Consider the following 14360-nt stretch of genomic DNA (forward strand, 5'->3'; position numbering starts at 1 on the left):
TCTCGATAAGGATGAAGGAAGGAGGGAGGGAAAGAGGGACGGAGGGAGGGAGGTGTACGGGGTGGGCCTGCCCTCGGTCCTCTCGCCCACCAGCCACAGTGTGCTGCTTCCAAAACAGTCTCCCCCTATTCAAGTCGCCTGGTCTGGGGGTCTCTGTGGTCCCCATCAGTCCTACATCAGGCAAGTACTTCTCCACGGCAAGGGGTAAAGGAGCTGCCTCTGAGCTGGGCGCAGCCTCTAAGTCTTTGTTGGTGCTCCGTGACCTCAGTCAAGAGGCCAAGGGCTTCTGACCTCCCTTCCCTCATTGATTAAACGGAGAGCAACGAGAGGGTTCTGCCGTGAGCCTGGTGCTGCGGCCTTGACAACTGTAGGAGTTATCCTCTCACCGTCCGTATTTTACAGACAAGGAGACTGAGGCTCTGGAAAGTAAGTGGAGTTCCCAAAGTCAGATGGGAAACGAAGAAGCAGCAATTGGACCCGGTCCTCTGGTGGAAAGGCCTCCCGTTGCCTCTGTGTGGCCTCCTCTCCCTGCGGGCACATCAGGGCCCCCACCAGGCGCTCTGTGACACTGATGTCTCCCTTATCAGGGTTCATTTTGCCTTGTAATTAACAGCCTGTCGCTTTGAGACTCCCGGCCACCCTCACTGTGACAGGCCATTTCAAGGACCCCAGCTTCTCATCCTGTTTCCACGTCCTCCAAGCTAAAGCTCAGCCCCCAAACTTTAAAGCATCTAAGGCAGAAACATTTCTTTATTCCAGTTAAAGGTTAAAGTACAACCCCTTGGAGGTCTTTGCTAAATTTCTGTTACTTCATGTGGATTGTGGTTCCTCAACCATCTCTGTGTGTTTTTTTTCATGAATGAAACGAGAGATTGTTTCAAGGGTAAGGGCTCAGTTCCCCTCAGCGCTCTTCCTGGAATCAGAGAGAGTCTTAATTTACCTAATGACTCTTCCTGATCTGTCTACGCCCTGCTAAAGCACTGATAAAAATCAACAACTTGGACATCCAAAGTCGAAATTCTGCCTGGGCTGCGGCTGGCTACAGTTGTAAAGGGAGCTGTCACCCACAACAGGAGCTAACCAGAGGGACAAAAGCTCCCTGTCCCAATTATTGTGAACCAAGGCAAAGGGTGTGGGGGACCAGGAGGACATCCATGCTTTGAAGCAACCCTCCCCCTGCCACCACAGGCCTGGCCCAGCAGCTCAGACAGGTTCATCATCAAGTGCATCCATTGGTCAGCTGGTCATCAAATGCACAAAAGAATCTTGCAAACCGTTCCCCTCCTGTCCTTCCTGAAGTTACAGCCTCAGCTGCAGCTCAGTTCTGGCCTCACCACTCCTCACGTGACCTGGAGAGCCCCCATGCTGATCCTGGGTCTCACTTTGCCTCGGTGTGTGACTCACCGTGCTAGGGACCACAGAGTTTTTCTGTTAAAATCCCCTAACAGAGGCCCATGACCTATGGACCTCTCTCTTAGGACACAGACCTTGGTCATGTGAAGCAGAGTTAGTCTGCAGGGTAGACCTTCTGCACAGAACCACACCATCACACACACAGGTAAAGGAGTGCCTTCTCCTCTCCCAGGTTGACTGGCCCTGCAGCCGACCTTCCGGATGCTTCCTCTCCTCCCAGTCCTCTCTCTCAGTTGCTTTACTGCCTAACCCTTCAGCACGCCCTGTCCCCCACCTCCAGGAACCCACTTCATACATCCCCAGCCTAAGGAAGGCTACTCTCTTCCCTTTGTCGGGCCCTGAAGCTTATTACAGCCCTGTGTGATCTGTCACCTGTCTCTCTTGCTGTGGATTGGGAGCCCTTGATGAGAGCAAAGGTACTTTCATCATCTCAGTGATTGTCCCAGGGCCTGGCAGTTAGGAGGATGTGCTGAGTGCCTTGTTGCTTAGTGATGAAATAAGGGGTAGACAGAGGAATAAAGAACAGGAAATGTAGTAATTTAAAGTACAGGAGAATATATTTCTAACTTCCCGTCGATGTTTTGAAGAGTTACAGTTCAGAATTTTTTTTCCCTTTTTTTCCCTTAGCAAGTAAAACATAAGAAAATCACAGTGAAGTTTTTGAGAAAACAAAATAAGGATTATTACAGATGAAGACTTTAAAAGAGTGAATGCTTCACTGGAGAGTCAGGAGTATGCAGAAGTCCTTAGCCAGTTCCCTCATTTTAGCCACATCTTGCTCACCCAAATGAAGAGGGGGCTCAGGAAAGTGGCTTTGACCTTACTTAGAGTTATTTAAAGGTGACTGGATTCTGAAGTCAGAATGGTACTACTGTGGACATGAGCCCCTGTGGTCACATCAGAGAGCTTAACTCCTTCATATCTGCTCTTTCTCTAAAAATAACTTCGTTATTCTAGGTACTTTTAATTTCTGAATAAGTTTTAGAAAAAGTTTTTGTAATTCCTATAACAAAGATTGCTGGGCTCCTGATTAGGGGTTTTCTATTACTCCAGCAGTCTTTACTGTATCTTATGCTAAATAAATCCCTAAATATTTGATATTTGGAAGAGTATATTTTCATTTCCCAATTGTTTTCACTAGTCTATGGAGCCATAGTTGATTTGGGGTATTGACTTTTCCTGTGGACTTGCTACAGTTGCTTATTGTTATATAATACACATATAGTAGACATCTTAATATTTTCTCTCTCCTCACCCTTACCAGGTCATTTTTGTGCCTTTCTTTACAAATATTATAAATTACATTTATTTTTCTTGCTTAAGTGCAAAGGGTATGACCTCTAGGATAACAGTAGAAGTGTGAAGGCAAAGTCCTCCACACTTATTCCCAATCACAGGGCTAAAGAGCACTAAATGCTAGCCATTTGTCACAGGTGCCTTCCAGTATCTGGTGCTATGACTTGTTTGTGAGACAGTTTTTAAAATCAGGAATGGATGTTGAATAATGAATTATTCCTTTCCTGTGAGAAAGACTACCTCCCCCTGATATGTTATTCATTTTGCTTACTGCTAATTCAATATACTGATATTTTGTTAAATAGTTTTGCATTTATACTCATGAGAAATAATAGTTCACATTTGTCTCTGTGTAATATCTTTATCAAATTATTATTTTAGAATATACTATATCATAAACCAACTGGGGAACTTCTTCTTTCTCCTTTATTATGTAAGAGAATTTTTGAAGTATGTTATTATCTTTCTCTTAAATGTTTATCATAATTTACAAACAAAGACTCTGGGCCTACAATTACTTTGGAAACTTTTTGATAAAAAGCTCAGTTCCTATGATAGATGTATGCCATTCATGTTTCCCTTTTATCTTGTGTCAATTTGGTCATTTCTTTCAAATCATTGAACATTTGATCTAACTTTTCAAATACTGTGACATAAAATTGTCAATAATAGCATATATATGTGTGTCTGTGTGTATACACAGAATACATATAAAGAAAGGCACAATATTAAGATGTCTACTATATGTGTATTATACACACAGACACACACACACATACACACACACACATATCTGCAGTGCTGGGAATTGATATCTAGGCCTTATCTATAATAGTTTGTTGTTATCTTTTTAACTAGTGTTTTTAGGGGTCATAGTGATATTTGTATCTATGTTTACTGTGAATGCTATAATAAGTAACAAGCAACTTATAGTTTCAAATACCACAAATTATTCTTATTGCTCAGTTCAAAATGTGTATTGCATAATTGTTGGGTAAAATATTCTATAACTATCAATTATGTTATTTGATTTTCTTCCAATTACTGAGAAAGGCGTGTTGAGCTTTCTCCGTATCACTGACTACTTTGTCTCTTCAGTTCCATTAGAGTTCTCATCATGCATTTTGAATTGCCCTATATCAGATTTTGATGTTGTTAGTATCTGAATGTTCCCCAAAGTCTCATGTGTCAAAGGCTTGTTCCCAGCTAGTGGCACTATTGGGAGATGTTGGAAATTTTAGAAGTGGAGTGGGGGGCTAACGTGGGTCAATGCCTTAAAGTTTGCACCTTGCCCCTGGACTCTTCCTCCTGCTCTCTGTTTCCTGGCTCCCAGGAGGCGAGCTGCTGTTCTCTGCCACACCCTTCCACCATGATGTACTGTCTCACCACAGGCTCAGATACCATGGAGTTAGCAACCATGGACGGAAAACTTTGAATCTGTAAGCCAAAAGAAATATCTCCTCCTTTAATTTTTTTTCTCCAGTATTCTTCCAAAGCCATCGAAAGCTGACCAACACAGAAAACTGGTACCAAGAAGCAGAGTGTTTGCTGTGATCACACCTAATTATGTGGTTTTTAAGGCTTTGGAAATGGTTTGCAGAGGGAATTTTGGAAAGGTTTAGAGATGTGGGCTACAAAACCTCCAGAATGTTGTAAAGTAGAATTTAGTGGACAATTCTAGAGTGAGTTTAAAAGACCATAATTCTTATAGGAATACAGACAATAATGACTGTACTCATGAAGTTTCAGATGAGAATGAGGACTCTGTTGGGAATTAAAGTAGAAGCCAGTTTATCTTACAATATTGCAAATAACTTGTCCAAATTTTGACCATTCCCTGGGTCTTTATGAGAGGCTGAGTTTGAAGGTGATGAATTAATTAACTAAAGGAGGAAATTTCAAGGCAGCACTGAATTTAGGCAATGGCATGGGTATTACTGGCTGTTCCTAGTCAGATTTACTGTGAGAATTGAGTGCAAAGTGTAGAGCAGAAAGATTTGAAAAATTTGCATACTGGTATCATGCCTGTTATGGTAAGGAAGGACCAAGGGTAGCATTGCTAAGGAGATTAATGCTATTAAAAATAAACCAAGTACTTTGCACCAGAAAAAGTATTAAAAATGCCCTGAGGGCAATTCAGTATTTGACTAGACCCCACCCATCACAGACTCAAGGGTATAAAACTCCTTTGAAAAGCTTTGTTTCAAGAAGGGAACACCAAGGCACTCTGCTCACATAGGGCCACCTAAGAACTGGTTCCCCAGAATTCACTTCCCTTTGTTCAGGAGCCCAAATTCCAATGTAATAATGGTCCAAAACGACGTGGCTCTAATACTGCAGTCAGAAGCAGGCCTGTCCACATGGTGATGGTTTTGCAGGAATGAAGAATTCAAGAATTGTGGGGTCATGGTAGCTTCCACCAAGATTTCAAAAGAAGGTCTGGGAGGCTAGTCGTCATGAGACAGGGTAAGAATTCCTGAAGACAGCCCCTGAGAGCATGATGCATGAAGCTCTGAGAGTAAAATCAAAGTACAATGGAGACCCCAGGAAACTGGAGATCCAGGAACATGGAATGTCTGCCAAGGAAAGCCACAGGAAACGAGCAGAGCCAGGCCAAGAGAGAGCCGAGGAGGCACAACCAGCAAGGCCAGAGGGTGAAGCTGCTCAAGACGTTTGGAATCTACATCCAACTCTCACCTGCCCCAGGTGCTGGAAATGTTTACCCTCCCAGACTGGGGTTTTGTCCTTGTCCCATCCTTCCTTTCTAGCATGTATCCCTTCGTCTGGGGATGGAATGTTTGCCCTGTCTCTGTCTCACCACTGAATGTTGAAAGCATGTAACTTGGTTTTGAGTTTTCAGGGATTTACAGCTAAGAGTTTGCTTTGAATCTCAGAGGAGACTTTGGACTTGGACTTTTGAGCAATGCTAGAGCTGTCAAGATTTGGGGACTCTATAAGATGGAATAAATGCATCCGACATGTGCATGAGACTCTGGGGGCAGGGGTGGAATATTATGGTTTGGGGCTAGAATGTCTCCTAAAGGCTCAAGTGTTGCAGGCTTGACCCCAGCTTGGCCCCAGTGCTACTGGGAGTGGTAGAAACTCTTCAAGTGGGCCTAGGGGAAGGAGTGGGTCACTGAGGGCATGCTTCGGAAAAGTATATTTTGTCTCTGGGCATTTTCCTCTCTCTTTCTTGTCCCTGGCCTCTATGAGGCAAGCAGCTTTGCTCTACATTGCCTTCCACCATGATGTCCTCCCTCACTACAGAACCCAAAACATTGGAGACCGCTGACCACAGACTGAAACCTCATAAACTGTGAGCCAAATAGATTTCTGTACCTCTATTCTGTTCCTCATTCTTCTCTGGTACTCTATCACAGTGACAGAACACTAACACAGATGTCTTCTCAATGCATTGGCCAGGTGTCTTTATAAGTGCCACTATTTGTTCATGCTAATATTCCCCGTCCTTAGATGTATTTTGCCTAATATTGACACATCTCATCAACATTTTTATGATTTAAATTTCATACCATTTCATTTTTAATCTATTTATGCCATTATATTTAAACCATGTTTGCATTAGGCAGCATGTATTTGCATCTTACTTTTTGAATCACTCTGTGAATTTAGTTTGTGTATTTAGTCCACTTGCACTTAAATAGTAATATGATTTTAAGTTTACCCTCTACCTTTTCATCCATTGTTCCTGTCCTCCTTGTTACTTTTCATCTCTTTTCCTACCTTCATTTCTGGTTAGTTATATATGTTTTATCTCTTCTGTGGAATAATGATTGTAACCCTTTGTTTCATTTTTTTAGTTAATTTCTCTGGAGTTTACATTCTACATATTAACTCTCCAGGTCTATGTTCAGAAAACACTGTTCCACTTCATGTATAATCTATAAGAAACCTTACAATAGTACAACTCCATATTCTTCTTGTCATCCTTTGTTCCATTGTTGTTGTACATTTTATTTTTAAATGTTATAAATCCCATGATAAATGATAAATTGTTATTATTGTTTACACATGTAAATATGTGTGTGTGTGTGTGTGTGTGTGTGTGTGTGGTGCTAGGGATTGAGCCCAAGGCCACGTGCATATCAGGCAAGCGCTCTCCAACACTGAGCTACGGACCCAGCCCTTTTTATTTTATTTTTATTTTGAGACAGGTCTCACTAAATTGCTGAGGGTCTCACTAAGTTGCCCACGCTGGCCCTGAACTTTGATCCTCCTGCCTCAGTCTCCAAGTCACTGGGCTTAGAACTGTGAGCCATAATGCCAAGCTCCCTAAATATCTTTAAAAGAAAATAAAATGCAAATAAAGGGTCTTTTATATTCAGCAACAAGTCTGTTATACCCAGGGGACTTCCTTCCTCATGTAGATCAAAGTTTCCTCTGAAATCATTTTCTTTTAATTTGACAAAAATTCTTTAATATGTATTATAGGCAAAACTTGTTAGCAATTAATTATCTCAACTTTTGTCTGAATGTCTTCATTTCATCTTCATTTCTGAAGTGTATATGAATACATTTTGCTAGTTATAAAATGTTTGTTAACAAGTTTTCTGCCCCTGCCCTTTTAGGACATTAAAGACACTGTTCCATTTGCCCCTGGCTTGCATTTTTGCTGACGAGTTATCTGAAGTTTTCTCAATTCATTCCCCTGTATATGATGAATATAATTTCTCTGAGTGCTTTTTAATATTTTTTCTTTACCATTTGTTTTTGACAATTTGATTACGATATGCCGTGGTCTAGCTTTCTCTGTGCTTTTACTTCTTGGGTTTTATTAATCTTTGTGATGTGTACATGTATGTTTTCATCACATTTGGAAGCTTTTCAACAGGGTTTTCAAATATATTTTCCCTGCCCTTCCTCTTAAACTCTAATTTCATATATATATATGATATTGTCCCCCATTCACCAAAATATTGTATAACATTTCTCAGTCTTTTATATCTTTGTGCAGAAATGTAGATATTTTCTTTTGCCCTCTTTTCAAATTCAGGAATCTTGTGCTGCACATTCAGCCTCCCATGAAGTATACCCAGAGAGCTTCAGGTATTGTATTTTTCAGATCTAGAATTTCTTTTGGTCCTTTTAAAAGTATTTCCTGTTTCTCTCCTTCTATTCCCTAATTTTTCACTCACTGAATCCTGGAAAATAGTTATGATAGCTGCTTTCAGACTTTGCTTGCTAATTCCCACATCTGCTGCATCTATTAGAATGCTTATTTTAATTGTTTTCAGCTTATGTTCACATTTTCTTGCTTCCTTACAGATTCGATAATAATATTTTGTTACATTCAGGTCATTTGTGGATATACCACGCTCTTGGCAGTCTGGATCATTTGTTTGGTTTTGGTTTTGTTTTAGATTGTTGAATATTGTTCTTACTGACAATTAAGGTTCAGGAGAAGTTCCCCGCCTGTTAAGTATCTCTCTGGGTTTTGTAGGACCGGCCTACAGTAGCCCTCATCCCAGAGGTGGATTAGCCCTACTCTTAGCGGGTGGCCTTTCTGAGATTTCAACTGAGTTCCACATGGGTCCTCTGTTCTGACTAGCTGGAATCAGAATTCCAACATTTCCAAACACTGTGTGACCTCTGCTGGATTTCAGGGAGTCACCCTGCTCTGTGGAACACGGCGTTCAGTTAATACTGTAAAGGGGCCCCGTGTAGACTTCTAGAGGACTTTCTCTGAACAGCTCCCTAATCTCCAATACCCTCCCCGTGACGTCCAGTCTCCTCAGGAGCTCTAAATTTCTACTTCTCTTTTCCCTACCGAGCACGTCCTCAGTTGTCTATGGGGGCTCTGCATCCCTCTGCCACATTTTGGAAAATGACCCAAGCAAAATCCAGGAGCTCAGCTCTTCAATTCCCTCCCAGGGACCACAGCCTGGGCTGCCTGCTGCACTGCCAGAAAACCTTCTTCATATATTTGTGTCCCATTTTATAGTTGTTCAGGATAGAAGACCACGCCATGGTGGGCTCCCTCCACTGGTGCAGACTCCAGTCCACTGACCAAGGATCCTGCAGTCCTCTCCCCTGTCCTGCCCTGGAACTGACCCCTGCCCCTCTGGCTTTCTCCCACAAGCCTCTAAGCAGCTGTAGAATATCCAGTCTTAAACATGGCAGTGTCCCCCTCCCACGTCCACGTCCAACTTCTCCATTTTTAGGCTTTCTGTCATAGCAAAATCCCTGAAAGTGTAGAAACACTTGCATGGTTTTGTATCCCTCCATACTGACACCTTTCTTTTCCTGAGCGCCTCCCCTTGGGTGCTCCCTGCATCCACGCTGCTCCTGAAGGTCACAGACCGCATCCATCATCCCAAACCAACTCCCAAACCAACGCCCATTCTTGGTTTTGTTATTTTTCTACTTTTTGCAGGATTGGATACAAGCAAGTATCCTTCTTTCTTGATGTATCTCCTGTTTGGCTCCCAGGGCCCCCAGTTCCCTGGATTTCCTCCGTTGCCTTCTCAGTTTCTTGCTGATTCCTCCAACCCCCATTTGGAGCTCTGAATTCTGGAGCCGGCCAGGCCTGGCCCCTCTGGCTTCTCCCCATGTCAGAACTGCTCTGCCCTGCGGCTTCCCCACAGTGGCGGAGGGGGCTTCCCCACCTGGCTGTGAGGCAGACAGTGCACTTCCACTGCGGACGCCCCTTTCTCTCTCTGCAACATTCACTCTGCGAGCACGTTTCCTGTGTCACCTCCACACATCGTGAACTCAGGGGCTTCTCATTACTGTTTTCCTTCCCGCCGTCATCCCGGGCACTTTCTTCTGGCCTGTGCTGCTGAAATAGCCTCTTAACTATTCTTCTTGCCTCTGGCCCAGGCCATTTTTCACACAGCTGCTAGTGTGATAATTAAAAAGATAAATCAGGCTATGTCACACCAGAGTTAGAGTCACCACTGGCCTCTCTGTGTATGTAGGAAAAGATGGACTTCCAAGATAACTGCATATTCAGATTGGGACAAAATCAACTGGGATTTTACATATCATTGATACCTGGTCACCACTTCCAAAGATGGTTATTTAATTAGTGTGGGTTGCAGCTTGGAAATCAGGACTTCTTTAGAGCTCCCCATCCAATTCCAATGTGTGGCGAAGTTTGAGGATCACTAATGGGTCTATCATCCTAAGGGAAAGGGGACAGTAAACACCAAGACCTGCATGTTTCTTTCCTGTTCTAAACACCTCGCCATGTGTAGGGAGCTATGAGAGCAAACCTGGGCCAGAATGTCCAGGAGCATATGACCTTCAGGACGGTGGCTTTCTCTCATGCATGCCAGGCACCAGGGCAAGCTGGAGCTTTGTGAGAAAGCTACTTTCTTGTCTGTACACCAGGACAGCTGCTCCGTGGGATGCTGGTCATCCAAACAAACTAAGCAGGCTAACGTTGACGATGTCACTGCTTCTGCAGCCTGAGATGTAAAACCCATGAGCTGGACTGGTCACAGGACTGAGAGCACTGTGGACAGGATGTGTGCCACTGGTCAGACCAACCGACATTGGAGAAACGCCATCTGGGAGAGGAGGCCCTGCTGTGGAAGCACCGGGAAGCAGGGAGGTGCGATCTGTCACCTGTCCCCACTGAGCTCCTCCTGGGGCAGTCACTGACCCCTGGTAAGCTTTCCCCAATAAACCCTACACCCCCCAGGCCATCTCCAGGCACTTTCTGCGGCCTTTCCACAACCTACCCCACTGCCCTGGCACAAATGGGTCATGAACATGGAAATTGGCAACCTGGAAAAATAAAATAAAAAGAATAAGTTCCCAGACACCTGGGAGAGAGATAGACTCCCAAAGATGGTCACTTAGTTGGTCTGAGTGGGGACCAGAGAACACGCATCTGTGTTTTCTTTACTCTCCCAGGAGATCCCACAGTGCAGTCCAGCTGAGAGCCACCGCCCCCAGTGGCTTGTCCCTGCTGGTTTCTCCAGTGACACCGATCTGTTTGTGAGCATGCTTCCTCTCAGGTCCTTCACTGTACATTCACAGAAGCTCATTCTGAAGAGCAACTGCAAGGAGCCTGGGATCAGCGACATTCTCCCAAATAGCAAGGCTCAGTTCAGACCACCTGACCACTGTTGTGGTCCAAATGTCGGGCTGCCTTTCCTCCAAGGGAGAGCAATACGAAGAACGTCCCGTACATTTTGATCTGTCATTTTTGTTCCCTGACCTGGATCCTTCAGAGCAGATTACAGTGAAGACAGGCTGATGTGCTGTTTTGCCCTTCACAACGGTTCAGAGTCAGTCCTACTCCTAAGAAAATGCGTGGGAAACAGAGACGACGTTGGATCCCATTTGTATTCATATTCAAAAAGTGGAGGAAAAAACCAAGCACCCAGTTCTCATAAGCAAACGTGGAAGGTGGAAAGAAAGAGTGCCTTGGGTATCCTTAACCCATCTCTAACTGGAGATCAGTGTCTACCCTTCCACTCTTGGAAATTCTGGGGAATACCATGTTGGTTTCTTCACAGGAGGAGGTGGGAAGGGCATGGCTTGCCAGTCGGACAGGAAGGAGTGCCGTGGAGGGATGAGGGTGAGGACCGAGGAAGGACGGGGCACACCACTCAGGGAAGAGTGTGCTCAGGACTCTCGATGATCCTGACCATAACAGACCTCACCTCCAACCAATCACACAAAGGGAAATTTTAAAATGCAGATGTCAACATCCATGTAAGCCTCTAACGTCATCCAGTCACCCTTGCAATGTGGATGGACGCTGCGCTCCTGAAGGGTCACCCAGGCCCGACAAGCACCGAGAAACCAGCAGCTTGATTTACAGACACAGCACATGCTTCATGAGATGTTGGTGTTGAGGAAAGATGAAATAAAACCCGTGCTTACATTTTAGATGTATTAAGACCACTGCCAGTGCTTTTTACAAGTTACAGGAGGCTGTTCTAATTTTTTCCATAAATACAACCACATTCTGCATAATTTTAAAAATGTTGCAACAGTTTCCCCAAATAATGATAGACTTACTGGCAAATAGAAGAGAGGGGCAAGGAAACCACATTTCTAAAATTAAATGGATATTATTTGTAGCTACTATTTTACAGCTCTTTAGAAAAACTGTTTTACTTTTAAAAGCTATTTATCTAAAACAGTAAAAACTATTAGAATAAAATAAAGGAAAGGGCTAACAGACTTTGGTTTTCAAAAATAAGGCGGGAGCCCTATTTCATGAATTAAACCCTACGACCCCATGACCCCCACATTTCCAAGAACATATTGGTTAGCTGCCGTTATCTGTAGCACCAGATTTGCAGTAACTGAAACCATCACTTGGAAGTTGGGGGAATTCCTGGTTGATTTTTATATTGTGTTTCTTAAGGAAGAAGAATGTATTTCTATGAATTCTTGTTCTTTTCACACATGTCAGGCTCCACCCTCTCAGAGCACGCCTGCATCCTGCTTGCCTGGGCCCCGGGCACCCCCTCTGCCTACCTCTCACAATCAGCTGGCTCTGGTGCTCCACAGCTGCCGCCTCGTTCCGGGCTATGCAGGTGTAATTGCCATTGTGCAGGAGGGAGAGGTTGGAGATCCTCAGGGAGCTGGTGAAGTCGATGTTGTCGATGGTCACCCCCAGGCTGGCTGGGATGGGCCGGCCGTCCTTCTGCCAGGTGATGGTGATGGGTAGGTCCCCTGAGACCACAACACACGGGATGAAGACCCGCTGCCCGATGGAGAATCTTGGAAACTCAAAGGGTTGGATAAAAGGTGGAACTGGAAGAAAAAGGAAAAAGAAAAACATACTAGAGGAAGACAAAGGAGCAGTGTCTCTATCCCACATTCTCTGCTCCGTCAACGCCCTGCCTGACACTGCAGGAGTGACCCAGCAGTGACACAGCACAGAAATGGTCAACTCCACAGGAGCCGAACCCAAGCTCCGTTTGTTTGGAGTTTTAGATCATTCCAAATGAAAAGGAGACCATGATTTGCACCCAATACCTATGATTTACCTAATTTAATAACAATACCTAATTATAAATAAAATATTTCAGGTAGAACACTGGAGTGCAAATACTGTGAAAGAGGGGTATGGTTTTTTTTTTTCTCTAAGCTTTTAAAAATTATGGATGCAGGCCTGGTGTGGTGGCTCACACCTATCATCCCAGTGGCTCTGGAGGCTGAAGCAGGAGGATCCGGAGGTCAAAGCCAGCCTCAGTTATGGCAAGGTGCTAAGCAGCTCAGTGAGACCCTGTCTCTAAATAATACCCAAAATCGGGCTGAGGATATGGCTCAGTGGTTGAGTGCCCCTGAGTACAATTCCCAGTACCCTCCTCCTGCAAAAAATGGTGAGTGCAAGTGAGACTTCTTTCCTGCTCTGCCATTAGTAGCATTATGGTGACTGCCCCCACCTTCCCGCTGCACACCCTGCTGAAGAAACAGTTCTGTTCTGTTGCTGAAGTTGTTTTCTATGCCCAACTGACAGCAACTGTGAGTTACAGACACCGGTCAGAAATCTCACATGCCATGACTCACCCCTTCATTTTATGCATTCTGTGTGTGACCTTATATTACAAATGGGTCCAGGGGCTGGGGCTGTAGTTCAGTAGCAGAGCACTTGCCTAGGATGTGTGAGGCACTGGGTTTGATCCTCAGTACCACATAAAAAATAAATAAATAAATAAAATAGAGGCATTGTGTCCATCTACAACTACAATTTTATTTTATTTTAAAAAGGAGTCCAGGGCAAGTCGACTGGTTGTAGCATTGGGTTGATCAGGAAAATAAGGTTCTAGCCTTCAGCCCAGCCAGCCACAGACTCAGCTAAACTCTGTCGGGAAGCTCTGTTTGCCTTTAATTTCCCCAATAAACTCCTGCTTTTCTCTTCTGCTGCGGGTCAGTCTTCCTAGACGACCTCACAGGGTGCACATGGCATCACTGGTTAGAGTGCCCAGGGAGCCACGTTCAAACCCCACTGATTGACAAGCCATGGGCAAGATATTAATGTGCTACTACTCTCAGCTGTATGAGGTCATTCACAGACTCATTTTGCAGATGAGGAAACTGAGATTCAATGATGTTAATTAGTCCTTGGACTGAGAACTAGTTGGCTGGTCTATGAGGGCTCGACACATGCCTATTTGGCAGAAATTGGTGCCTTCATTGTGGTTCTTTGTTGTGTTTTTTTGCAAACATATTTTTTAAAGAAATGGTGTATGTAGGGGTTTGGAAATGACTAAGGGAATGAACTAAGATTCAGAAGCATGCGAAAACCTAAAATAAACCAGTTGCCATATAGAGCAAGGCTATTAAACAGCAAAATGCCTGCAGAGTTTGCTCATTAATCAATTACAGATCTTCTGCTACCAACTCAGGGGAGACATAGGAACCCAGAGAAATCTAATCACGCCCAGTTCTTCAGGTCCAGGTGGGTGCTGGGCACACAGCAGGCAGTGCGGTGTGCCAGTTTCTCCCCACAGCCCTGTTTCTTTAAATCTTGTGCCAGGTAGTAGAAATGTTTACTCTGTCTATAGTAATTACTAACAACTCATACACTTTCATTTTTTGTTACATAAAAAGCCCATTTCTTCTTTGGTTTCTATGGGCAGTAGCCTGGTTGTGCTCACACTGGCCTTCCCGTTGGCCTGGCTCGTTCTTCTTAGGTAGGACTGCATGGTTTGGAGTCC

The 14360-nt window shown here is 44.1% G+C and overlaps 1 protein-coding gene across 3 annotated transcripts in view; it reads right to left on the reverse strand.

Annotated features, from left to right (window-relative positions):
- Dscam (DS cell adhesion molecule) overlaps positions 1–14360 on the reverse strand; it is a 655493-nt gene that overhangs the window by 223051 nt on the left and 418082 nt on the right. For all 3 annotated transcript variants that reach the window (XM_048803693.1, XM_048803694.1, XM_048803695.1), the window contains exon 9: positions 12172–12450. In XM_048803693.1, coding sequence (XP_048659650.1) covers positions 12172–12450 — 279 coding nt within the window. The remainder of the gene's footprint in view (positions 1–12171; positions 12451–14360) is intronic.

The sequence above is a fragment of the Marmota marmota genome, unplaced genomic scaffold, assembly GCF_001458135.2.
Source record: "Marmota marmota marmota unplaced genomic scaffold, marMar, whole genome shotgun sequence".
Lineage (NCBI taxonomy): Eukaryota > Metazoa > Chordata > Mammalia > Rodentia > Sciuridae > Marmota > Marmota marmota.